At 61.7% G+C, this 26,070-nt stretch overlaps 1 protein-coding gene across 5 annotated transcripts; it reads left to right on the plus strand.

The window, feature by feature from the left end:
- Positions 1-25,815, plus strand: GMEB2 (glucocorticoid modulatory element binding protein 2). 5 transcript variants are annotated; one of them, XM_032353547.1, is made up of 11 exons: positions 1,601-2,655; positions 3,155-3,284; positions 5,153-5,340; positions 13,422-13,519; positions 14,022-14,149; positions 18,378-18,481; positions 20,741-20,898; positions 21,336-21,407; positions 21,644-21,781; positions 22,058-22,180; positions 23,033-25,815. In XM_032353547.1, exons 3-11 carry the CDS (start codon positions 5,210-5,212, stop codon positions 23,689-23,691), a joined length of 1,611 nt encoding a protein of 536 aa, XP_032209438.1. In that variant the 5' UTR covers positions 1,601-2,655; positions 3,155-3,284; positions 5,153-5,209; the 3' UTR covers positions 23,692-25,815. The 5 variants fall into 5 exon arrangements, with proteins under 5 accessions (XP_032209441.1, XP_032209440.1, XP_032209438.1 ...); XM_032353548.1 differs by having other exon boundaries at positions 1,601-2,483; XM_032353546.1 differs by lacking the exon at positions 1,601-2,655 and adding an exon at positions 2,896-3,036.
- Positions 25,816-26,070: the final 255 nt, after the last annotated feature.

The raw sequence follows: 26,070 nt of genomic DNA on the forward strand, positions 1-26,070 counted from the left end.
CCAACAAGGAGCGGACCCCACGGCCGCCGCCGCCGCCTCCCGCCTGACGCCGTCGCCGCCGCCCGCCCGCCGGCGCCCGCGCAGGCCCGGCCGCGGCCCAGGTAAGCGCCCGCGGCCCCCCCGTGGCGAGGCCTCTCGCTCCGCCGCGCGCCGCCGTCCAGTCAGGGGTCCCTGCGGAGCGTCAGGACGTTACGGCGGGGGGAGGGGAGCGGGGGAGGGGCGGCGGCGCGCGGCGGGCGTCACGGGCGTCACGGGCGTCACGGGCCCGCGTCAGGCGGCGTCGGCGGCGGCGCCCGCCTCCATCTTGCCGGAAGGCGGCGGCGGGCGCGCGGCTGGGGGCGGTGGGGCTGGGCCTCGGGCGGGGCGCGGGCCGCGGCCGTGTGGGGACCGTGTGGGGACCGTGTGGGGACCGTGTGGGCGCCCCGCTCTCCGCGCGCCCGCGGGAGCCCCGTCCACGCGGCCCTCTTCGGGGGCCTGCGGATGCCGCCGCGTCGGCAGGACTGCGTAGGCGCGGCCCCGGCCGCCCGGTGGCTCGGCGGACGTCCCCGCGGAGGCAGAGCCCGCGCCGCTTCCCGTGCACGCGTGGGCCAGTGTGCGGGGCGCCCGCGCCGGGCGTCCTTCCGCTCGGCCGCTCCGCCCTCGGCTCTCGGGGGAGCTGCGGGGAGCCCTGGTAGGGCGGGGGCCGGGCGGGGCTGCGCGCCCCCCGGGCGGTGCCCGGAGCCCTGGTCCGAGCGGAGAGCCTTAGCGTCGGCCCCGCGTGCGGCCGCTCCCCCGAGCACGCCGTCCCCGGCGCCGGTCCGTCGGCCACGGCCATGCGCTCCCGGGCCCTCCTGCGCGCCTGCGGCGGTTTCCAGGGCGCGGCCGCCCACGGGAGCGCGGAGCTCGCCTGGGGACGCCGAGGCCGGCTCCTCCGGGCGGGCGGGCTGCGTGGGGCGGCGCTTGCACTCGAGGCCCGCGAGCGAGCGGCCGCGGCGTCCGTGCCCCCGGGGGCGCGCCCCGGGCCGAGTCGGTGCTTGGCCGGCGGCTCTGAATGCGGGGGCCCCTGGAGGGCGAGGGACTCGGGGACGCGAACCCCCGCGGGAGGTGTTGGCGTGAGTCGGAGCCTGGAAGCCGCCCTCAGACCCGCGGCCCGGCAGCGCAGCGCGTTTCAGGCCCGGCCGAGAACGGAGGCCGCCGGCCGGCGCTGTCTGAGCCCGAGGCGCGGACCGCGTGCCCCGGAGGGCAGCTGCAGCCCAGACGGTTCCCGGGACGCAGGAAGGACGCTGGGGTCGCCTCGGGCGGCGGGAGAAGCTGGGAGTCTGGACGTTGTTTACGGGAATCCGGTGAACTTGGACCAAGTTGGCAACTGATTAAAAAGTTCTGAAATCCTGAGAGGATCCCAGAAACGGTGCCCGTGGGCCACTGCGAGCGGCGACAGCGGAGCTCTTAGCCGCGTTCCTATGGAAGGAGACCTGCGCGACCTTGCAGGGGCTTGGAAAGCCAGGTCTGAATCCAGCGCGCTGCCCCCGCGCCGGCATCACTGCCCTGCTTTCCACGTCCGTGCTCAGAATGATGCTTTAAAAATACCAGTGTTTACACTAAGATTTCTTGGGGCTTGATTCCCACTGGTCAGAAACGCAAGCTCTGGGTGGGGCCAGGGCTTCAGTGTCCCTCGGCCCCAAGCCGGGGGCCGCGGAGATCGCCCTGGCCCGCTGGGGAGTGCGGTTCTGGCGGCAGGGGGACCACGAGTGCTTGCTGTGGGGCGTGTTCTGTATGTCCTCGTGCCGGGGACCTCACTGTATTCTGTGCGGCAGCTTCCGGTGTGTTGTGAAACCTAGCACAGGTGGCATTGTAGAGGCGGGAACTCAGATTTGGGCTCTGCAAAGCTGTGAAACATGGGGGGACTACAGCCGCTGGTGGGGGGGCTCCCTGCTCCGGCCGCGTCTGGTTGCAGTGTGACGCGGCGCTGTTGCGTGGGGCTCACCCCCTGAAAGTAGAGGTCCCTGCCTGGTGAGGCGCCAAACCCGGAGAAGTCAGCACCAAAGCTCAGTGTTACGTCAAGCACAATTTTACTTATTTAAAGGAGTTTATTTTTTAACTGCTTTCCATACTCTCTGTGGGGCTCAAACTCAAAATCCTAAGATCGAGAGTTGTGTGCTCCACCGGTGGAGCTGGCCGGGTGCCCCTTAAGTGCCATTTTGAAGCAGACTTTTATGTATGTTGGTTTAAAGGGCTTGGTTTCAAAGCTTAGACCTAGAACACAAAAGCTATATTTTAGAAACGGGCAGGAAATCTGTGTGTGCCCATGAATTCGTTGTTGCAGCTTTTCTGGTTAAAGGCGGCTGAAGACAGCTGTCAGATCTCTGGAGGTCCTGCCCCAGGACCGTGTGGCCCAGGACGTGGTCTCCCGCCATCAGCATCTCCCTGCCACGACGGTGCACGTCGGACCGAGGACGAGCCTACACGTGTCACAGCAACCATACGCCTGTGGGGTTTTGACAAATGTATGGTGTCAAATAGCCACTGTTGCAGCAGCCTCCAGTGTCCTGCCACCATCCTAAAGCCCCCTGTGCCCACCTCTTCACGCCGTTCCCCTCTGGCGACCACTCCTCTTCTCCCCGGGCCCACAGTCGGCCTCGCAGATGGCTGGCGCTCACTTAGCAAGCTGTGGTTAAGGTTCCCACGTGTCTTTTTCAGTCTTTAGAGCCTTCTTATTTTTGTCCCTGAGTGATACTCCATCGTGTGGAGACTTGGAAGGACTCGGTCCTTCCCAGTGGGCTCAGAACAGCAGTTGGGGTGGGGCAGGGAGGAGGCCGCAGGGTCCCCCCCCCCCCCCCCCCCCCCCCCCCCCGCCCGGCTCCGGGGGTTTGTGACCCTCCGCACCGGCCCGGCTCCAGGCGGATGAGGCTGGTCTGTCCGCCTTGGAAACTCGACCAGACAGGCTGGGTCTGCTGCTTGCAGGCAGTTGTGTAAATACGTAAGAGGAAACCGGTTTCGTGTGCATTTACACAGATAGTCACCAAAGTGGCTGCTCTTGGTTCGTCCCTGATGTCACAGGTCTCCTGCGGTCTCCTTTCTGTCAGAATAATACCCCTTTGAAGCAGGTCTCCCTGTGACCAGTCCTTTGACTTTTCCTTCACCTGAAAATGTCTTTGTTCTGACTTTATTCCTGCAGGTCTGTTCAGTCTTGTAGAATGCTGGGCAGGCAGCTCTTCCCTTCAGCACGTCCCCGCTGTCCCTGCCCTCTGGCCCGCCGCTGTCTGGCCATGGCCCTGGGCCCTGTGGAGGTGGTTCCCCAGCCCGTGGTTAGTTCCATTTGGCTGGCTGCTTTCAAAATGCTTTTCCTTTTGTCTTTGGTTTTCAGCGGTTTGGTCATGATCTGGGAATGGGATTTTTCAGGGTTGTTCTGTCTGAGGTTTGCTGCATTTATGGGGTCTGTAAGTTTTAACCTTTCAGTAAATTTGGGAAGTGGTCAGCTATGATTTCTTAAAAAAACCTGTTTTCAGCTTCACACTTCTTTGCTCCCGGGACTCAAGTGATGCAATGTCCAATTTTTACATTCTTCTACATTCCCTAAGCTCTGTTCATTTTGGTTTTCCCCGTTTTTCTGTGTTCGGCACGGATAATTTGTGCTGACCTGCGTTCATTTCCTCCTCCCATCTCCATTCGGATAGGGAGCCCATCCAGAGAGTTTCTTATTTCTGTTACAGCTTTTTCTTTTTCTTTATTTAAGATTGGATTTATTTATTTGACAGAGACAGAGATCACATGTAGGCAGAGAGAGGGGGGGAAGCAGGCTCCCTCCCGAGCAGAGAGCCCGATGCAGGGCTCGACCCCAGGACCCTGAGATCACGACCTGAGCCGAAGGCAGAGGCTTAACCCACTGAGCTGCCCAGGCGCGCCAGGCACGCTGTAACTTTTTCTGTTTAATTCTCAGGTCTCCGTTTGGCTATAAGTCTTGTCTCTGTGTTGAGACATTTTATCTCTCCACTTGTTTCAAGAGTGTCTGGCTTCCTCCCTGAAGCCTGGTACACCAGCTGCTTTAAGGTCTCTGACGATTCATTTCAGAGTGAGCTTTCTTGATAATTTTTTCTCTTGAGAACTAGCCAGACTTTCCTGCTTTTTATGTCTAAAGATTTTGGATTGTTTTCTGGATGCTTTGCGTATTGTGTTGTGAGGCTCTGGGTCTTGTTTAAATCTCAGAATGTAGACATTTCTGTTGGAGCAGGAAGGCAGCCTGGTTAGGTTCAGCCCGAAGCTTTGGGCCCCTCCTGTGGGCACGGCCCTGACATCAGCTCCGTCTCTAGAGCTGCCGCGGTGCTCTTTGAATCTGTCCTGTAGGGTTAGTTCTCCAAACCTTTGGTTTGCCATTTAGGGTCAGACCCCCACACAGATGGTTGTGGGGTGATCCAGGCACCCCTTCCATACCTCCTTCCTCTGCACAGTCTCCCACATACTCTCTGGGCCCAGGGTCCCCGTCCTCTGTCTAGAAACCTGTGGTGTAGGTGTGTCCTCTGTGCCATGACACCGCTGCCCTGGGTCTCCCTTGGGCGAGTGTTAGCACGGAAAGCAGTAGGACCCCCAGTCCCACTGTATGCCTCTAGTTCCTCAGTTTTCGGGGACAGCTGGGCCACTACCATCACAGGGTTTTAGCAGGGACCAGGGTTTGCTAGAAGGCAGAGACAGTTAAAAAAAAAAAAAAAAAGGAATAATAAAAGCAGGGCATCTCTCCCTCTTTTGTCACGTGTGGATTTCCCTTCCATTTCTGCAAACCAGAGCCTGGACTTGTCTCCAGATGCTTACTGTGCACAGTTCTGGAACGCAGGCTTCCTGAAAGCGAGACCAGGGGACCTACCTGCAGAGGAGTCCGTGTGGATCCTGGTCTCCTGTCTGTCCCCTGCTGTGTGACCACTGAGTTTTCAGGCCCCTGTGCAGCAGCCCCATGTGTTCTGTTCAGGGGTTTTAGCTCTTACAAAGGCAAAGATGGGGGGGACTGTGATTATTTCAAGTTCACCAGAACCAGCGCTGGAATAGTCCTCCTCTTGTCATTGTTTTCAAAAAGCAGCGGGCTTGGACTGAAGGCTGGGTCTTCCAGGCACAGGTGCTCGGAGCTCTGTTGTGCACAGCCTGAGACCACTTGAGACCCTGTGCCCTGCCTTGTGATTTCCTGTAGGGCTTGGGACCCTGGCGGAGTGACAGTCCTGGTTCCAGTGTCGTCTTCAGCTGAGTCATGGCAACCCCGGATGTGAGTGTCCACATGGAGGAGGTGGTGGTGGTCACAACGCCGGACAGCGCGGTGGACGGGAGCAGCGTGGAGGAGGTGAAGACTGTGCTGGTGACGACCAACCTGGCTCCCCACGGGTGAGACGGGGCCTCCGTCCTGGGCGGGCCGCTCGGGCTCTGGTGGAGGTCCTGGCATCGCGTAAGGACTGGGGGGGCATCAGGAGTTTCTTTTCCTTGAGTGGTCCTTTTTTTCTTTCTTTTTTTTTTTTTTTTTTAAGATTATTTATTTGAGAAAAAAAAATGCATGAGCGGGGGAGGGGCAGAGGGAGAAGCAGATGGCCCATGGAGCGGGGAGCCCGGTGCGGGGCTCCATCCGGGGGCTCCAGGATCATGACCTGAGACGGAGGCAGAGGCTTAACTGACTGAGCGCCCCCCCCCCACCCGGCGCCCATTTTCCCTGAATGTTCTAAACTGGACTCGAGTGTCCGTGTCTGTAGAGAGTGTGAAGGAGCAATAGAAACGTGACATCGGCCAGGGAGCAGAGAGAAGGCGCGCTGTGCGTCTGCTCCCCGTCAGCATGGGCCCGCGGTCTTCCTTTCCGCAGACACGTGGTGATTTCTCTTTCGGTGACATGGACAGTAGGAGCGGTCGAGGACTGTTCTTTCAGAGTGAAGCTGGGAGCTGTTTCTCCCTCGTCTCTCGTAATAAATGTGCACGTAGACCGTCAGTCGGCAAGGCTGCCTGGGGGGCTGCCAGGTGAGGGTTCGACTCCTGACTTCAGCTCAGGCCATGATCTCCGGGTGGGGAGGTCAAGCCCCGCGTCGGGCTCGCACTGGGTGTGGAGATTCTCCCCCTCCCCACCCCCGCTCTCAAAAAATTAAAAAACAAAAAATAAAAAGAACATTGGGTGGCAAAAAGGTCCACATGGGACCTGAAGGAACTGTCACCGCGTAGGGGCAGAATGGCCGACATAAAGGAGCAGGTCACCCTGGGCGGGGCGCTGGGCTCCCCTCATGCTTCCTGTCTACGGGGATTTAGGCGGGGGCAGTCTTTGCTGTGTGTGGCACGTTCACGCGGACCTCTGCACAGCCCTGCAGCGGGGGTGAGCTTTGGCCTTTTCCCGTCTGATAGAACGTCTGAGCCGGAGGCACGGGACCAGCCCCGAGCTCAGCTCCGGTCTGCACTGCTGGCCTAGGGGTCGCTTGGGTTTTCATTCCTCTGCACGGGTCCTTTGCGGCTGCTGCGCCCCCTCCGCGGGCCTGGAGACGCTTCCTGCTTCGCTTCCTCTGCAGCCCTGCTGTCCTGCCAGCGCCGCGCCCGCAGGACCCGCAGGACGGAGGAGGGCGCGGCTCCAGCCGAGTCCCTGGGTTCCCAGGGGACGACACCAGCGCCTCCCATCCCCGCCAGCCAGCAGCTCCCGAGCCCCCCTCCGGGTTTGGGACAGACTGTGACTAACTCCTGGCTCAAGAGCTGGCACACAGATGGCGCCCTGGCCGCTGTGAGGAGCCCCCCAACAGCCATTCTGGCCGGTCTGCTCTGGTCCTGATCACACCGGCCTCGTGGTACCCCCCCCCCCCCACGTAGGGCCGAGAGGGACTCTTGGGTGTGTCCAGCCCCACACGGGCGTCCTCTGAGTGGCACCGGGTGCTGTGGCCACGGTCAGTGGGCTGACAGGATTCAGAGCGGCCAGTGTAAGCGTGTCCTCGGGCTGTGGGACCCCCCGACAGTGTGTGTCTCCATCAGCTCCGCTGCCCCACCAGAGTACCCCAGACGGGCCGGCTGACGGCAGAGACACTGACCTGCTCGCGGAGCCGGAGCCGGCGGCCGCGAAGTCGGGACCAGCCTCACCGTGCCCTCACCTGGTGGGCAGAGAGGTCCCCCTCTCTCGCTGTTCTCATAAGGTCACAGTCGCGATGACCTCATTTAACCTGAATTACCTCCTGAAGGCCCTCTCTCCACACTGGGGAGTCCTGTTGGGGTCGGGGCCTCACCAGACGAATTTGGGGGAACACAGTTGAGCCCAGTTCACGCTTCCACCCTCTCCTGGAGGGTGACTGTCTGCTGTCCGTGTTCAGGGGGCTGGGCTGGGGGCGGGAGGAGTCCCACTGTCCAGGACGCTTGGATTCTCTCCGTGCCCCCTCCTCCCCTCTCAGGGCAGGGCCTGCCCCATACTTGGGGGCGGGGGAGGCAGCCCCTTTCTCCTGCCAGGAGAGGCTGGCACAGTGTCAGGGATGGGCTTTCCTGAGGCCGTGTCCTCCCCTGGTTGTCCATCACCCTTGCTTCCAGAGGCCGCCGACGCCCAAGCCTCTGGGTGTGGAGTGTCTTCTTCTCACCTGTATTTGCCATGTGACCCGGAAGTTTACAACAGGCTCTTAAAAATTGAAAGTGACAATTTATTATTATTATTTTAAAACATTTTGTTTTTTGAGAGCGAGACAGTGAGAGAGAGGGTGAACCAGGGGAAGGTCAGCGGGAGAAGCAGACTCCCCGTGGAGCTGGGAGCCCGATGCGGGGCTCGATCCCGGGACTCCAGGATCATGACCTGAGCTGAAGGCAGTTGCTTAACCAACTGAGCCACCCAGGTGCCCGGAAGTAACGATTTATTATTACAAAATACGTGGCAGAAACTGAGAAAATGCTGATTAGCACAAATTAAAGCAGCTTGTGTTCCTGCCACCAGAGAGGGCTGCCTCCGGCACTCTGGAGCCCTCACAGGCACCCTGCTCGCAGGCGCACGCGCACGAGTCTGTCTTCTCTAAGCCTTTTTGTTGTTCAGTGCCGTGCACACAGAGAGAGCCGTGTTTCCTGCCCCCCAGAACCGCCGCACGCTCCTTGCAGTCCCGCAGAGGAGATGGAAAGGGCTGCTTTTTGTTCTGGTTTGGTTTCCTGGTACTCCGTGATCTCCACTTTTCCACACTGACATCTTTTCAACTCTTCTCCTACTCTGCGTTCATCGTGGGTTCCTTGAGGTGGGCCCCTCTCTTGCTTTGGGAGGCCGGCTGCCGTGGGCGGTGCCCGACGATTCTCGGGAGCCCTGTGGCTAGGCCTGGCCCGGAAACCTGCAGTTTGAACAGAGGACCCTCTAGCCGGTCCTTGACTTGGTCTTTATCCTGAGGCCATTTCTTACTTTGAAATCTTGTGCCAGGTGGGAAGTTGGAGATGTGAAGCCGCTGAACCCCTGTGTTCCGTTAAATTCTGCATCCACAAGATGATCGTCTCCCTTCTCACACACCATTGTCTGCACCCCAGGAAGCCGTCACTTTCTGCTCTCCCTGAGATTCTCCTTAGGAGCACGCATGCAAGTCCCTCAGGGCTTTTCCTCTTTGTGACTGTGGCTCACGTTTCCCCAGTTTTTCCTCCCCGCATGGTGCACTGTTCTTTTTCCAAGACTGCTGCAGCCACGCCTGTCTTCGGCCTACCCCCGCTTACCATCTCTTTCTGCTTAGCTGCTTTCTCCCAGGGTTTTGTGACAGCAGCCCACTTGTGGGACGGCGTCTTCGTTGGGTTTGCCGCACGGCGGCCACAGGCTCAGGGAGCTACTACACTGTGAGTTTGGTGCTTTATGGGGCCAGGCTGGCCGGCCAGGCCCATGGTTCTAGCGTAGGCCTGTGCTGCTGGGTGCAGCCGGGTGACCTGGTGTGTTCTCACCAGCTGGAGTGGCTGAAGCTCTTTGCTTAGGGCTGTTTCCTGGCTGGCTTGATGGTGGAGGGTTCCAGCAGCCCGCATGGGAGCCGCATCCCGTAGCCGGGAGCCAGGGCAGCAAAGCACGGCTGCCGGCTGGCCGCGCGGCGGCTGCTAACGGGAAGGAGCGGCTCCCTGTGCGGTCTCCCTGGAAGGAGCCCCACGCCTTCAGCGGAGGCAGCTTTATCTCAAGAGCCTCAAGTTACTTCTCTCCTTGTTCTGTGAGAAGTTTTAGCTACTACTCTACTAGTTGGAAGCTGAGAGTCGCTCTTGCGGTTTGTTTAAAAAAAGGGTGTGGTAACAAAAAAGCCAGTTCCCTGCTTTGTGGGTGCTGATTTCTTTCTTTCTTTTTTTAAAATTTATTTATTTGACAGAGGTCACAAGTAGGCAGAAGAGGCAGGCAGAGAGAGAGGAGGAAGCAGGCTCCCTGCTGAGCAGAGAGCCTGATGTGGGGCTCCATCCCAGGACCCTGAGATCATGACCTGAGCCGAAAGCAGAGGCTTAACCCACTGAGCCCCCCAGGTGCCCCTGGGTGCTGATTTCTGTTCTGGCTGGGAGTTTGTGGGAGAGCTTGGGAGGTTCCTCATTTGAGAAAGTCCGCTGAGCCTGCCTCCCATCGTGGCTTTGCTACGGTGATGGGCACGCGTGGCCAAGGCTGGGCAGAAGAAAGCGTTTTGTAGGTAGCCAACAGCTCCTCCCAGCGCTTGCTTTAAATAAAGGGGACATTTTTCAAATGCAATTTGAACAAATGCCAATTAATTTCTGCTGAAAGCAGCGAGGCATTTGTTCCCATGCTGGGTGTGCGCTGGGCCGGCACACAGGCACAGGCGGTCTGTCCTCTCCCGTGTCTGCCTTCCTGGATGACGCTTTGGTCGCAGTGGGGTCGTGGCTGGGTTTCCCCAGGGTGGTCCCCAGGGACGGCTGGCTGCATATGTGCACACAGCCCTTGGTGGGGCCGTGGCTGTGGCTGTCTTGGGTTGGCGCCTCCCTGTGTCCCACTCCTGACGCACGGTCCCTAGGGTTGGCCTGGTTCTCCTGGGTGGGGGCGCGCTCTCTGTCTCGGCATCGACCTTTCCGCTTTCCCAGGTCTGGCTGCGAACGACGCTTGCCCTTCGCGCCTGCGCGTCTCTCCGGAGCGCGGACGCTCTCCCCCGATTCTTCACGGAGGCGTCACTCCCAGTGGGGCCCAAAGACCAGACTCCAAGTTTGCGTTTCTTGTCAGCTCTCACTTCGGACCCGGCTGGAGGTGGACTAAGGCCTCGGAGACTGGGAGAGTGGGCCTTGCCTGGCACCGTCCGTGGTGCGGGGGCCCCAGGAGCGGCCGTCAGCAAGCAGGGGAGCGGGCCCCAGTGGAGGTGTGTTGCTCTCGGGCGGCACCGAGCTCCGTGTCCGCTCCGGCTCTCCAGGGAGCAGGTGGCGTCAGATGTGCAGGAGAGAAGCAGTGCCGGGGGAGAGGGTCTGACCCTGTTGGACAAAGGAGAGATTGGAGGATTTGGGTGCGAAGAGCCTCAGGCCTGCTCTGAGAGGCCCAGCCAGGCCCTGGGTGCGGGCTGGGACCGCGAGAGGGGCCGTGCCGAGGATGGTTTGCTGCCTGTGAGCCGTTCCTGACGGTGCTTTGTGTGTGACCAAACCTCTTCCCACAGAGACGTGCCTGCGTGGCCCTCGGTGGCCAGGAGGGGGTACACCTGTGGCGTCCCATCCAGGCCTCAGACCTGCTCCCCCCACGGGGCTTTACAGGTGTGGGGATACGTCATCTGTTGGGTTAGTCCCTCCAAGTGTGTGTCCAGGTCAGAGTGGTGCACGCCGTCTGGCATTTCTGCCCCCCGCCTGCCAGACCCGAGATGGCTCCAGCTCGAGTGTGCTGGGGGTGGGTCCGGTCTCTGCCTTGGGTCTTGGTCTGTTTTCCTCAGGGCTGTCCTGTCGCTCTCCGGGCTCCTTGGGGAACATTCAAGATGAGCTGTCTTCCTTGTGCTGTACACCTTTCCCCCAGTTTTCTTTCTTAAAGTAATTGTTCATGGGGTTCCCCCCCATATGGGTAGTTCTTATTTTTATTTTATTATTTTCTTCATTTTTGTCTGGGTTCGGTACACTTTATGGATGGTACATGATGAGGTCGGGCTCCCCAAGCCCCTCCCCTTCCTCCGGGAGTCTGGGTTAGGAACCGCTTGGAGGTCGGGAGAGTCTCCGTGCCCAGGAGGCTGAGTAGGGCAAGGACCCCCCAGAGCTGAGGGCCTCTCTCTTCCTCTTGCTGGCGCTGGTGGTCCAGGGGCTTCTACTCCTTGGAGGCCATGTGGACCATCACGTCCACTACTCGGTAGCTGCGGTCAGACCGACCGTCGGACCAGGAGCAGTGGTCACTGAGAGCAGTGCCGGCCCTGGCATTGGTGGTGGCATTGGCGGTGGGAGAGCAGACATCCCTGTCTGCGTCCTGAGTCGCAAGAGACAAGCTGGTCCACCGTGGAGCCCAGGGTGCCCTCGAGGGGACTCTCCCGTGCCTGCCTCACCACCTTCTTGACGTCATCGTGTTTGGCAGCTTTCTGCGGGCGGCTGGTCCGATCCACGGCGGACACGTTGGCGGTGGGGACGCGGGAGGCCATGCCAGTGAGCTTCCCATTCAGCCAGCTCAGGGATGACCTTGGCTATAGCCTTGCTGGTGCCGGAAAAAGCAGGGATGACGTTCTGGGCGGCTGCTCGGCCGTCACGCCACAGCTTCCCAGAGGGGCAGTGACGGCACACACTGTGGCCACGAGTCCCTCCGTGGTGCTCAAGTGGTGTCGTGTGTGACCTTGAGTAGAGGGGCACGTGTTTGGTGGTGCAGGAGACTTTGCTGGCGGTCTTGAGGGAGCCGTTGTATTTCTCACGGTTCGTGCCCGTCCCAAACACGGGGGCTTCAGCAGGGTGTGGGGTCAGAGGTGATGACCTTCTTGGCCCCGCCGTCAGGCAAGCCCTAGCTTTCTCCGTGGTGGGGGAGACGCCCGTGGACTCCATAACAGACTCAGCACTGGCATCACCCCATCCGGTGTTGGCGGGATCTCGCTCCTAGAAGGAGGCAGACTTTCCACTGACGACAGGTTTCCCATTCGGCCCTTCCTGTGCCGCGGAATCTGCTGGGAGTGGAGTCCCACGAGAGCACAGAGACCATGTGGTCGAGGTCAACGGAAGGTCACTCGTGGCGACAATATTCACTTTGCCGGAGCCACAGTCAGTGCTGGTGACCAGGCATCCGGTACCGCCACACGCGTTGACTCCGACCTTCACGGCCGTGTCTCGGGGACAGGACAGGCTCTGCCTCAGAAGATGCGGCCGTCTCTCAAGCGGGGAGGACCGGCGAGCCTTGTTTTTATTGTTTTTTTTAAGGGAAATTTATCATCTCTTTTATTTCTGGGTTTTGTGTTATTTTTTGAGAGAGAGTGCCGCCCACATGCACAGGCCGGTGGGGGAGAGGGGCTGAGGGAGGGGAGAGGGGTCTTCGAGTGGGCTCCCTGGTGAGCCTGGACCCGACACCCGGCTCGATCACATGACCCCGAGATCACGACCTGCGCGGAAACCAAGAGTAGAGCATTCAATTGACTGAGCTGCCCGGGGCCCTACGTTTTGTTTTATTTAAGAAAACCTTTCACCACTTTAAAACCATTAAATTTTTTTTCTTTTTCCTTCCTTTTAACATTTTTCTGGTTTAGTTTTTACGTTTACATTTGACTTATATACGTAATTTATTTTGATGGGAGGTTAGGCCATGGGTGATTTTTTTCCACTTTCTATCATTTTATATTTTCTGGTAGTTTTATCAGAAACATGAGGTCATTATAATAGAAATAAGAAATTTTATATATTTTTTAAAATGTTTAAAGTTTTAGAGCACACGCAAGCAAGTGAGCAGGATGGGGAGAGGGACAGAGGGCAGGAGGGAATCTATGCAGGCCGCATGCTCTGTGCAGAGCCTGACGCGGGGCTCGAGCTCCCCGTCCTGAGATCATGACCTGAGCTGAAACCGAGTCAGAGGCTTCACTGACTGAGCCACCCAGGTGCCCCAGAATTAAAAATGAATTTATTAAAGAAAGAAGGAGGGGGTGCCTGGGGGGGCTCAGTCGGTGAAATGTCTGCCTTCGGCTCAGGTCATGATCTCCGGGTCCTGGGACTGAGCCCCACATCGGGCTCCCTGCTCAGTGGGGAGCCGGCTTCTCCCTCTGCCCCTCCGCCATGCTTGTATGTGTGTCTCCTTTCTCTCTCTCTCTCTCCCTCTCAAATAATAAGTCATATCTTAAAGAAAGGAAAGAGGAGATTTAAAGTTCCCATGTCGGTGTCACTGTTTGCACAGACGTGTCCTGCTGGCCGCACGTGTCAGGGGCCATGGGCCCTGGAGCCACTCAGGGAAACGCCTGCTGGGAGCAGCAGTGCAGTGACTGTCCCCGCAAGGTCCCTGACCTGCACAGCCACTGCTGGGACCGTGGGCTGCCTCGGGAGAGGGGGGCGCGCCGGCACTCGGGTGCGCCCGGCCTGCTGTGTGAGCTGACGCCTCCTTCCTCCCTCCGTCCCAGGGCCGAGCTGGCGGAGGACAGCATGGAGACGGAGAACGCTGCGGCGGCCGCGGCGGCCGCGTTCACGGCATCCTCGCAGCTCAAGGAGGCCGTATTAGGTAGGGAGCCCGCCTGCCCACTCCGTACCCCTGCAGGATGGTCTTCTAGGCCAGGAGAGGCCGCCCATGGGCTCGAGCCCCAGGGTCCTCCCCGGGGGGCCTGGCTGGAGTCTGCAGACGCAGCTCAGCCTCTTCCCGTGGCGGGGCCGAAGCTCCGTTGGTGGTTAGACCATCAGGGAGGGCCTGTGGCTGACGGCCTCAGGACCCCTCACGATAGTAAGAGCAAACTTCTCTAGAATCCTTTTAAGTAAAGCGTGGTTCTTCCGTTGAACCCCTGTTTAATGTGGATTATGGTAGTTCCACTCTCTTACCTGAGCCTCTAACCTGGGACTGATGAGCAGTGCCCCCCCCCCCCCCCCCCCCCCCCCCCCCCGTCTTAGTCCTTCTTGGGTCTCGGTTTCCGGTTTCTGGTTGGTGGCTGTTTGCGCTTTTGCGGAAAGTATCTTGGGCAGGTTGTAACTGGTTCTGTTTCCACCCTTTCCTGCCCGCACCGTGGGAGAAGTGAAGGTGGCTGAAGAGGAGGAGCGTCTGGAGGCCGAAATCGTGTACCCCATTACCTGCGGGGACAGCAGAGCCAACCTGATCTGGAGGAAGTTTGTGTGCCCGGGCATCAACGTCAAGTGTGTTCAGGTGAGGCTCCAGCTCGGCCACAGCCTGGACAGGTGTGCCCGCTGCGGGGGAGGGGGGCCCTCATGGCCCGGCGACCTGGAGGCCCGCGGTGGGGGGGGGTGCGGACGCGGGGGTCGCGTGTGCTTGGGAGAAGAGAGGAGGAAGGGGTGGGCCTTCCGGGACGGACGGGGTTGTTGCTGAGGCCCAGGGGAAGGCTCAGGAGGTTCCAGTTCCTTGTTTCTGGAGTGCGGCCGGGGGAGGGGCTGGGGGAGTAGCCCTGATGGTGCCGGGGGCAGCCACAGTCCGCAGGCTGGGAGCTGCTTGTGGTGGTGGATTGAAGGAGGGGTGTGCTTTGGAAAGACTCATTGAGTAGCCATGAGTCAGGTGGACGGGAGAGGTGCTCCCTTTTCTGCCAAGGTAGATTAAGTACCCAGACTCACTCTGTGCTGAAAGTAGCCAAAAATGCTGGTGAAAATACTTTCCTAAAGCATTTTCTGGAAGCCTCCGCAAGCCGGCAGAAATGGTTGAAACAGTCAAGCTGAGGGTCCGAGTAAAGGCGGGCTGTGGGGGAGACCAGGCACCACCTGTAGCCTGTGGAGCCTTTGCCTGCCCCCGGCTTGCTCAGCCTTGCAGGGCTGGAGGCCAGAAGGTGCAGCCCAGGGCTTCCTGAATGTGCTTGAGGGCAGGGGTTATCCCCTGGAATGCTTTTACTTGTAGAGGTCTGTCCCCTCAGCGTCAGGGCAGACCACTAAGAATGGGGTCCCAGCCCCACCCTGTCCCCCGGACACGGAGCCTGCTGCCGCCCATCTGAGCATCGAGGGATGGGGGACCCTTTGGAGGACGATCCCGTGTGGGAGCTGCACGGTCGGTTCTGGTTGTAGGCGGCTCCTGGCTGTCAGTTCCCCCAGGAATCTGACCGGAACACACGTCCTTTTTGGAGGAACTCCTCTTCATCACAGATTTTGAGTGACGTCAGCAGACAGTTTCAAGGGAAAAGCAGCTCATTGTAAAGGAAGCGCTGAACATGGAGGGGACAGCCCAGAGACCACAGATAGCACAGGACTCACAGTGCTTCGGGCCTCGGGATTTTGAGAGGGAATATAAAATCGTTATGTTTAGTTTATCTCAAGAAATAAGAGAGGGCTGACATGAGAAAAGCATAAACATATTTAGGAAAACAAACTCGGAATGAAAAATAGAATTAAAATAGAGCCCTTAAGGGATAGGTTTTATAGCAGATCCGACCCAGTCAAGGAGGTAGCTCGTGCACTGGAAGGCAGACGTGAAGTTGTCCAGAACGCAGCCCGCAGGAATGAGGAGGGAAGGGCTCGAGAAGGGCTGATCCGTCAGTCGAGCTCTGGAAGGAGAGAAGGATCCGAGGATGTTCGTAACGGGTAGAAGATCACCGTGCACGGTTCAAGACGCCCCGCAAATCCCAGACCGCATGAGGAGAGGGACCGGCCTCATGTCAAACAGCCGTGGGAGGCAGCTCGAAGGGCCGGCTCCGTCCGGGGCAGTTTGACACTGCGGCCATCGCCCGGAGTGTGGGTTACGACTCAAGTGAAGTCAGAGGCCACGGGGCTGTGTGTACTGCCGTGTGGTCCGTGGCGTTCGCATCAAGAAGTAAAGCTCCATGTTGGAATGCCAGCTAGCAGACGTGCAGGGGTGAGGGGGCCTGGACTCCAGGACTGGCTGCTGAGAGCTGCTTGGGAGTGGGCTCTGTGGCTGTCCCGCGTGGCGCTCATGGAGAGGGGAAGCACTCTGGAGGGGGAGCCAGGCAGGTGGTGATGACATGAGCGTCAGGACAGGCCTCCGTCGTGGGTCTCCTGATCAAATGGGCGGGAAATCCGTGGCATTCCTGCCAGAAAGGCATAGCCTGACTCTTGTCCCGAGAAGATGCGAGAGACAGTCAATAAGACATTCACTTGCGTGCTTCAGAAGTGTCAGGGTCAGGGAGACGAGGGTGGACTGTTCAGGGAGCAGGTGGGCTGCGCTGTCTGGGCTGGGTCCTGCCTTGGAGTCCGGTTGCCACGGAGGCTGTTACTGGGCCATTGAGCAGCGCTGCCTGTCGCCTCTTGAGCGACAGCACCCGTCAGGGCCGATTCCTGCTCTCGAGAGTGGTGCTTGTGTGGCAGAGCCTTGCCCTCAGGAAACGGACCGCGGGGGCGGAGGACAGGGCCCGAGTCCTCTCGTGCGGAGCAGTCGGCAGGGAAGCAGGGGAAGGGCCCCGGGCAAGCAGCTGGGCAGCCTGGGACGGGCGCAGGCTGATTCTTTGTGCTAGTCTTCCACTCATTCTGCAAGTTCAAAATAGTCGCAAATTAAGGGTGAGAAACAGAAGCAGGTTTACCGCAGACGGTGTCATAACGGAACCACACAGTGAGAGGCCGAGAAGGCCTCGCGGGGCTAAGAGCAGACAAGTCCTCAGGAACAGGAGTCCCGCCGGTGGCGGGGTTCCTGAAAATGCCGTAGCAGCCGGAGGGCGAAGGAGTGGCGTCCTGGGCCGAGGGAGAGGCCTGCGCGCAGTAAAGCCCTCTTTCCAATCTAGGGGGCGTGCGGACATTTCAGACAAAACTGCATTGGCCACGAGCAAGTCCTCCCTGAAGGGCATTTGGGAAGAAGTGTGTTTCAGGCAGAAGGAAAGTGATTCCAGATGGGAGTTTTTTGTTGTTTTTTTAAAGATCTTATTTATTTATTTGATGGAGCGAGAGAGCTCACAAGTAGGCAGAGGCAGCAGAGAGAGGAGGAAGCAGCCTCCCCGCCGAGCAGAGAGCCCGATGCGGGGCTCGATCTCAGGACCCTGAGATCATGACCTGAGCCGAAGGCAGAGGCTTAACCCAGTGAGCCACCCAGTTGCCCCCGGATGGGAGTTTTTAGGTCTAGGAGGTGTGCACGTGTCCAGGAAGTGGAAACGTGGGGGTGAGCCCACAGCTTTGACAACACGTCATAGGAAGACTCCTAGCCAGGTAAAACCTGTGGCCCCCGGCTGTGGGGTCACGTAGCCCCGGACTCCCGACAGCCCAGGTAGGCACAGCACCCAGCCTGAGAAGGGAGTGGGGCGGGCCAGCTACTAAGAAAACTCGAACTCGAGTGGCGGCCGGCCCAGACAGCGGCAGGAAGGAGGGGAGGCAGCGCGTGTAGACAGGACAGTGGAGTGAAGCGGGGCGCGCAGGACGGATGGGTCCGTGCGTGTAGCCGGGGTGGAGGGACCGCGGCCCTGACCATGTTACAGGGGGTGGGGGAGAGGGGATGTCATGCCTTGGAGGGGGCGGAGACAGTGTCCTGTCTGGTGGAGTGGGGGCGGGGGGGTGTGGCAGCGGGCAGATAGGTGCTCTGACTCGGCGGCCTGGGCTCACAGCCCCTTTCCCTGGCCAGCTAGACGAGGGGTCGAGAGGCTTCCCAGACTCCGTGAGAGCGTGTGTGGGTGCTCGGGGCGTCAGGGAAAGGACTCCCATCAGCTGCTCGCACGGGCAGTGACTGGGTCTGCTGGAGATCTGAGGACCTGGCGCTCTGGGCTCCCTGGCAAGCGGTGCTGGAGGACCCCAGCTGGACCTGAGCCCAGCCGGCGGGGGCCCGGGGGAGGCACCTCTCTCTCCTGCCTGCTTGTTTCCTAAGGAAATACAGTTTCATTTTGATTCTTCAGTTCCAGTAATTACTTGTTTAACACAACTGGAGAGGATATTTTAGCTTCTCGGGCCATCTGAGCTCCAACACTGGGGGAAACCGGCCCCAAGCCCTGACACTGAGACAGATAAGTGTGCATTGGTGCCCGAGATGTGTGCTGTGAGGGGTGTCGGCAGGGTGGGGTGAAGGGCTTGAGTCACCGCTCAGCCTGCACGCTGTCTTGGGTTGTTGTGACGTCATGTGTGTATGACGAGCGGAGTAAGTCATGCGGCAGTGGGTTTGTTGAGTCGTATCTGGAGGGAGCGAGAGCCTGCCTTTCACAGCAGTGTGGTCGCCTCCGCTCCCCCTGGCTCGGGGCACCATCTCTGTCGCTGGGCTCCCTCCCTGGGTGTGGGGGCAGTGCAGGCCACAGACTGCCGGCGGCCGAAAGCCAGCCCTGGGGCCCAGCGGCCACGGCTTGTGTTACGTGAATTACTCTTCCTCCTTGACGATGCTGCTGGTCGGACCGGTCCGCAGCTGCCGGCTGCCCCACACCCCTCTCACTGGCTGGGCTCTGGCCAGCGGTCAGGCAAGAGAGGGGAGTCCCAGGGGGGTCACAGGGGCCGTCCCGCTCTGTTTCCCTCCACAGTATGACGAGCATGTGATCAGCCCGAAGGAGTTTGTGCACCTGGCCGGCAAGTCCACCCTGAAGGACTGGAAGAGGGCCATCCGCATGAACGGGATCATGCTTAGGTGGGTGTTGGCGTGCGGCTGGCGCCCGCGGGATCATGCTTAGGTGGGTGTTGGCGCGCTGCTGGCGCCCGCGGGGATCATGCTTAGGTGGGTGTTGGCGCGCGGCCGGCGCCCGCGGGATCATGCTTAGGTGGGGGCCGCACCGGGCATCCTTCCGTTTGCTTTTGAGTTCTAAGATGAGGCCCATCCTAGACCAAAGTGCCGACAGTGCTCGGGACGGCTCCCGCTCACAGCCCTGCTGGCCGTGGCCCCGTCAGATGGGCTGGCCTTGGAGGCCCTCGCTCGGCCTCCCTGTGCATCCCCGTGTTGGAGAGAGTGCTCCCGTGCCTCCCGCTGCAGCTGCCGAACCCCGGAGTGCATGGGCACGGGCTCAGGTCTTGAACCTGCAGTACGTGTCCGTCTGGCCACCTGTCCCTTTCTGGCATGGCCTGTGCGCCTGGTGACGGTCCCGTCCAGACCACGCCTGTGTCCAGTGGTCGCACCTCCATCTCCTGGGCCTTCTCTCGGGCGGGTGGGTTTGCGGAGGGTCTAGTCCCGGCCCCTGACGCTCTCGGCCGTGCTGCCAGCGGGGGCTGGGCCGGCGCCCCGTCTCTGGCTGTCGGTGGCGGTCTGCTTTCGGTGCAGTGGCCCCTTGCTCCGCACAGACCTCCTTTTCCCTTTGAGAGTCATCGGGAATTTGTAGGAAGGTCTGGGCTGGCTCCCAGCTCCTTCGCAGACATCAGATCCCGGAAGGGAGTTGATCGGGGTTTGTGCCTCAGTCTCTCCGATGGCTGTGCCAGCGTCCCAAGGGGCCTCCACTCATTGGCGTGGGCCAGTTCTCAGGCCGGCGTGAAGGCCAGTGTCCGCTCTGCTGGCTTCCCTATGTGTGGGACCTGTCCCCGATGGCCTTCTGCCCCTTTTCCCATCACCTGTGAAACAAGTGGTGATGCCCCTTCTGAGAAGACGGAGGACATCAGTGCTGATCTTCATGTGGTGAGAGCTCACCCCGCTCCGATGAGGCAGGGGCACCTCTCTCTGGCATCCAGGGCTCGCTCCACGGCCCCCACTGCGCGCCAGTGCAGAGGGCTGCGTCTGTGACGGGGTCTGGCGTGGCGGGACTGGGTCACTTTGCTGCCGAAGGGGGGGCTCTCCTTTGTCCTCTATGTGCTTATTCCCGGGAAAAGCAGCTCTGTGCTGTCCTTGGGTGTGGGTTTGCTGCCAGGGGAGCCTTTGTGGGCCTTGGTGACACTGTCCCTGTGAAGCATGGTGTGGGGTGGCACGGGCGGACGCCCCAGCCGGCCTGTTAAACCTGCGCTCCTGGAGCGTGCCTGCTGCTTGGCGTCCTGCGGTCGGCCCTGTGCTCCCTCGTGCAGGGCTCAGGGCTCCTCTCTCGGCCCCACCCATGAGGTGGGCCCCCCGCTTTCTGGAAGGGGTCTTGGTGGCCTAGCTGTGAGAAGGCCACAGGCCGTTTCCTTGGGCGAGCACTGTTGGGGAGGGGCACCGTGGGTCTGCAGTGCGCCCCGAGGCTGGCGCAGGCACGCTCTGCAGAGGCCCCGCAACATGGAGGCCACGGGTGGAGGGGCTGAGTTGACACGTCCAGACATAAAGCTGGGCCCTCCAGAGGGGCCTTAGTGAAGGTCCTCCCTGGGAAGCCTGTCCCCGGCGGGCGGAGGATGTCCTGTGCCCTCCTGCGAGAGCAGAGAATGGGGTGCAGAGCGAGAAGCCAGCACCGTCCTGCTTTTCCCCTGTGCACAGAGGGCCCGGCTGCTCCGGGAGGGTTTTCTGTCTCCCTCGGCCTCACAGTCAGTGTATCAGGGGGGGCGTCCTCAGCACTCCTGGTAGCCATGGGCCCGCTCCCCAGGGCCAGCCGGCGGCAGAATGTCCCGGAGGCGTGCGTGACCGTGACCAGTGTCTCTGGGATGACTGGCTGCCAGGACCCTCGTCTCTCCTGGGCGCCAGCCACTGCGGTCCCGGTCCTCACAGACTTCCTGCTTGTGCTGCCAGCAGGAAGTCTGCTTCCTGGCCCTCACTGGCACAGAGCGCTGGCTGGGGTCGTCGGAGAGGCCCGTCTACAGCCTCCGTGGCGCCCACCTCCCGCCCGGTGGTAGCCACTCTGCAGCCACTGCCTGTCCTCGGACCTGTCCCCAGGCCAGCCCCTCCCTTGTTAGCAGGACTTGAGGACACGAGAGTGGGGTGTTGGGAGGGAAGCAAGCACCCCGGCACCAGCGGTGCCCACCGGTGCCTGGATGTGTTCTCCGTCTTGGGTCTCGTTTGCCACAGGAAGATCATGGACTCTGGGGAGCTGGACTTCTACCAGCACGACAAGGTCTGCTCCAACACCTGCCGCAGCACCAAGATCGATCTCTCGGGTGCCCGTGTGTCCCTGAGCAGCCCCACCTCTGCCGAGTACATTCCGCTCACTCCCGCCACGGCTGACGGTACGTGCGGCTCTGAGCCTCCGCCCCGGCCGGCTTGCCCGGGTCCCGCTCCGCCTGCGGCCACAGAGGCGCGCGGCCCGGCCTCCGCCCCGGCGCGGCCGCCTCCTTCCTCGCTGAGGGAGCCTGGCCCGATGGCCGTCCGCATCCACCACGCGCTAGGGAGCTTGTAAATGCCGCGAGAGGAGCGTGATGTTGGGGTTGTTGAGCTGGCAGTGGGGTCGCGGAGACGCAGTTCTTTCTCCTGTGTGTGTGTTTGAAGACGTCTCTGATTAAGTCTAAGAGCAGATGCACCGCAGAAGCAAGTACATCCTTTGGTTGCGCCGGTGCCCGTGTCTGTGGGCCTTGCGGAAGTTGGTGCAGAGCTCGAGTGTGGACAGTGGGTCGGGAGGGTCGCTCGCTGGCTGTCGAGGCTCACGGTGGCCGTGTCTGGGTTGCAGTGAACGGGTCTCCTGCTACCATCACCATAGAGACCTGTGAGGATCCCAGTGACTGGACCACGGCCATCGGAGGTACAGGTTCTCCTGAGTGGGCTCCTTGGGGGTGGGGAGGCGGGGGATGTGCTGGGCGGGCCCGAGGGGCCTCCTGGACGAAATGCCAGTGCAGAGGGGGGAGCTGTGCCCGGGCCCCCGTCTGGACCTGTGTGCGCTGGACCCCCGGCAGCCCTCTGCCCCTGCCTGTGGCAAGAAGCCCGCCGCGCCTGCTCTGTGGGTTCTTCCTGCTCGCTGAGCCTCTCCGTCCCCCACAGACGACACCTTCTCCTTCTGGCGAGGGCTCAAGGACGCGGGTCTGCTGGACGAGGTCATACAGGAGTTCCACCAGGAGCTGATGGAGACCATGAAAGGCCTGCAGCAGCGGGTCCAGGACCCCCCACTACAGCTCCGAGGTGAGGGGCTCAGCGTCTTTCTGGCATCGGGCACCACCCACCGGGCTCCCTCCTGCTCTGGGCAGGGGCAGGGGTGCTGGGGTGCTCTGTCCCGCCCTGCTGCACCCCTGGGATGAAGCCGAGTCGTAGGCGCAGGACCCAGCTGTGCCGTGGCTGAGCAGCGGGTGGCAGGAGAGGGCCGCGCAGGGGCCACATGCCTCCCAGGCTTTGGCCGTGTGTCCAGGGGAGCTTCTCTGCTGGGGGAGCCCGTTCTCAGTGTGTGCTCGCCCCTTTAAGATGCCGTCCTCCTCAACAACATCGTGCAGAACTTTGGCCTGCTGGACCTGGTGAAGAAGGTGCTGGCGAGTCACAAGTGCCAGATGGACCGCTCGCGGGAGCAGTACGCCCGTGACCTGGCAGGTGCGTTGGGGCGGGGCCTGCCCGTGGGCTGCGCACCCACACGGCCGTCCCTGCTCGCAGCCCGGTGGGACAGCTGCTCCGAGGGCGCCCTGGGGGCAGAGTCTGGACTCGGGGAGGGCCAGGGGAGCTCAGCACTGTCACACAGGGAAGCAGGGAAGCCGTGACATGGGGCCTGCGTGTGGCACCACCCCGGCCGCTGTGTGCAGGAGAAAAGTGGGAGAGAGGACCAGGAGCCAGCGTGGCTCCCACGATTCCCTTTTCTCTCCGGGCGCCCCTCGGCATCGGGACGCGCTGGGCCTGTGCAGCCGGCGCCTGCGTGTGTGGGTTCTCCGTCCCTTTTATCTCCGCGCGCCGGCACCGCACTTGCCCGCGGAGGTTAGGAGGAGTGGAAAGTAGGAATGGGGAAGGTCTGTCCTCTCGCTTGGCAGCGTGGAGGCCACCTTTGAGATGGCATTTCTGCTTCCTCGGAGGGGTGGTCCCCACAGGCCCTCAGACCGTATCCCTGTGGGAGACAGGGTGGCATGGGGACAGAGCATCAGTGCACTGTCAGCACAGGCCCTGTCGGGGGTGTGTGGTCTGATGTCCCCTCCTCGGGTCCGCACTGGGACTTGGCGCCCCCCGTCACCCTCATTCCCGCAGTGATGCTCTGCCCCCTGCCTCGGTCCCTGCATCTAAGCCCTGGCCCCTGCGGTGAACTCCGCCTCCCTCGGTCCCCTCAGTGACCTTTGCCCCCCATCCCTGCGGAGACCTCTGTCCCACCCCTGGTCCCTGCGGAGACCTCTGCCCGCCCCCGGTCCCTGTGGTGACCTCTGCCCCCCGCTCCCCGCGCTGACCACTGCCCGTGTCCCGCAGCCCTGGAGCAGCAGTGTGACGAACACCGTCGCCGGGCCAAGGAGCTCAAGCACAAGTCCCAGCACCTCAGTAACGTGCTCATGACGCTGACCCCCGTGTCCCTGCCGCCCCCCACGAAGCGGCCCCGGCTGGCTCGGGCCACATCCGGGCCGGCGGCTGTCGCCTCGCAGGTGCTCAGTCAGTCTGCCCAGATCGCCCTCAGCCCCGGCGTGCCCGTGTCCCAGCTGACCGGCGTGCCGCTCGGCAAGGTGGTGTCTGCGCTGCCCTCCCCTGTGCTGGGCAAGGCACCCCCCCAGGCCGCTCCTGCCAGCTCCCCCGCCTCACCGCTACTTGGGGGGTACACAGTGCTGGCCTCGTCGGGCACCGCCTTCCCCGGCGCGGTGGAGATCCACCCGGACGCATCGAGCCTCACGGTTTTGAGCACGGCCGCCATGCAGGACGGCAGCACCGTGGTCAAGGTGGTGAGCCCCCTGCAGCTGCTCACCTTGCCGGGCCTGGGCCCCGCCCTGCAGAACGTGGCCCAGGTGTCACCCGGGGGCAGCACCATCGTGACCGTGCCCACGGGGGCCGTCGAGAGCGCCGTGGCCGCCTCGGGGCCCGAGGAGCATACGGCCACCATCGAGGTGGCCGCCATGGCGGAGGGCCCCGAGCACAAGTAGACACTGGTGGAAGGCGAGGCCCCTCGGGGGCACAGGGCCGGCTGCCTCTCCTCAGGCCGTGGCCGGGCAGGAGTGCGGCCCCAGCACCCCGCGGGTGACGTGGGGCTGAACCAAAGAGAGGAAACACCGAAACCGAAGAGGAGTAAAAGGGACCGCGGACGACAGACCTGTGCGGCCGGCCTCGCTCTCGGACCTCCTCCCCCTTCTTTCTTAGGAAATACATGTTTCCATCTGTTGCTTATTGACACTGTCTACACGTTGGGCCTGATCAGGAGCCAGGTAGAGAGACGAGGAGGCAGAGCCGGGGAGCGGGGCACAGACCCCGCGGCACAAGGGGCCTCTCGGGGGCCTGAGCCGGCTGGGGAGGGGGTGTCACTAACACATGTCTTGGGAACCGTCCCCAAGTGTGGAAACCCACGGATCCTATGGATTTGGCTTCTTCCCACAGTTTTCTGTAGGTTTAGTGTGGCCCGGCACCCTGTCCTCCTGTGTCCGAACAGGCCTCGGTGCTGGGCTGCGGTTCCTGGGCACCCGGGAGGGTTGGAGGGAACCCCCCCGGCACCCGCCTGAGCAGGGGGCCATGGGGCCCCAGCAGCAGGGTTTGCCGTCTGCCCGCCTCCCCTCCACCCGGCAGGGGCTCGAGGGGCCCACCCGGGGCTGTTGCACAAGCCCTGGGGGTGTTTTTAAGCGAATTGTTTTGTAGGCTTCTAGGAAGAGGCAGATTTGTAGCCTTTTCAGCCCAAGCAGTGCTGAGTGCCTGGCTCCCTGAATTTGCTCTGGGTTCCGGCGTGCTGTCCAGAAGCAGCTGTTGGGACGGCCCATGGGGGCTGTGTGTGCTGGTGGTTCCCGCTGCTCTAGCCATGAGCGCGGGGCACCAGCAGGCTGCCTGGGGAGTGTGACTGTGCGTGTGCCCCTGGGGCTTCGGCCCCGGGGGCTGGGGGTGTGGACAGAACCAGACAGGAACTGAGGATGATGGCCTGGGCCAAGGGTGCTCCTGCCACCCCCCCAGGGGGCTTGCGACTCCTCTGCTCAGCCTGTCGATGGGCCACCATGACAGCCTTAGTGGCCCGCGCCCCCGGCCCCTGCCTGGAGGTGGAGATGCACCTGCTGGCTGACGCTGCTGCCTTCATCTGCGCCTGCGCCAGGGCCAGTCGTGGTGGGGGTGGGGATGCTCACTGGTAGGGCCACGTGTGGGCCGTCGGCAGGTGTGGTTTTGTACGCAGAGGGGAGAGTAGGCAAGGGTCCCCCGAAGGCCTGGGGCCGTCGCCGGCAGGGCCCCAAGGCCCGTCTGAGCCCTTGAGAGGCAGGTCCCCCTTAGACCTGCCGGTTCCGTTGCCTGCTGAACACCCTTCTCGGGGAGGGGCGGGGGCTGCGAGGACAAGCTGCCGCCCCCCTGTGCTTTGAAGGGAACTGGGCTCTGCGTGCCCTTCCATCCCTCAGGTGCCCCAGACCTACCGGAGTGGGCCTCGCCCCCCAAGTCAAGCCACTGAGGTGGTCTTTTCCTGTTCGCTTTCTGTTGCCTACTTGTTTGCCGTTGTCACGGGTCAGCCGGTTTCAGCATGACGTTTACTTGCTGGCGTGTGTCCTCCACCTCACGGAGTCCCAATGCTGTTGGGCCTGCAACCCCCGGGGCCCTGCCTGGCCTGGCCTGTCCGTCTGCACCAGCTCAGACCGTAGGAGAAACCACGTGGACGATAAAACCGGGTCTTGGCCGTTGTTGCGGCCCCCTTTGAAGCCGCTGCCCTGCTGCCCTGCCCTCAGACCGCAGGGGTGTGGGGGGAGGTGCGCCTCGGGGCCATAGAAGCAGAAGCCACAGCTTCTTCACAAGGGCAGCCCCTCCCTCCTTCCGCCCCGGCTGGGGGCAGACACCTGTGCCTGGAGGGGCCCTGAGCAGGGGAGGGTTCCTGGAGCTCTGTCTGTCCCTGCTGCTCCCCCCTTGCCGGGCGCCTCAGGGCGGGACCACGGGCGGCTTCTGGGGAGCGGGACTGGATTGGGTTTTTCTCTGGGTGCCAGGCGCCGGCTCAGGGGCAGCCTGGGGAGGGGAAGCATCCGGGTTCTACTTTGTATGTTGTTTTGCAAGTATCTGCTTGGTACTTTGATTTACAGTAAAAACATTTTTCATAACGCGTCTGAGTCTCGTGATGAAAGCCTGTGGAGGGGCCACGCTCCTGTGGGGCTGCGCCCTGCCGCCGCCTGCTCGGAGCGGTCAGGGCCCCGGAGCCCACCCTCTGTCCCTCAGGCCGGAACTGTTTGCGCTCCGCACCAGACAGACTCCTCACACTCCCCCCGGCGGCGTTCCGGGAGTCAAGGGGTGTGATGACGCCCTAGACTGGAGGCCACGGCCAGCGGACTGGGGACGTGTCCTCGCCTACAGACGCG

The sequence above is a fragment of the Mustela erminea genome, chromosome 7 (assembly GCF_009829155.1).
Source record: "Mustela erminea isolate mMusErm1 chromosome 7, mMusErm1.Pri, whole genome shotgun sequence".
In the NCBI taxonomy this organism is placed as follows: Eukaryota; Metazoa; Chordata; class Mammalia; order Carnivora; family Mustelidae; genus Mustela; species Mustela erminea.

What these genes read in the sequence shown, in the direction of transcription:
- GMEB2 (XM_032353550.1), top strand. Translation starts at nt 5,210, where the DNA reads ATGGCAACCCCGGATGTGAGTGTCCACATGGAGGAGGTGGTGGTGGTC. An exon ending in ACCAACCTGGCTCCCCACGG is followed by an intron (nt 5,341 to 13,421) that starts GTGAGACGGGGC and finishes CCTCCGTCCCAG; the next exon opens with GGCCGAGCTGGCGGAGGACA. An exon ending in TCAACGTCAAGTGTGTTCAG is followed by an intron (nt 14,150 to 18,377) that starts GTGAGGCTCCAG and finishes TTCCCTCCACAG; the next exon opens with TATGACGAGCATGTGATCAG.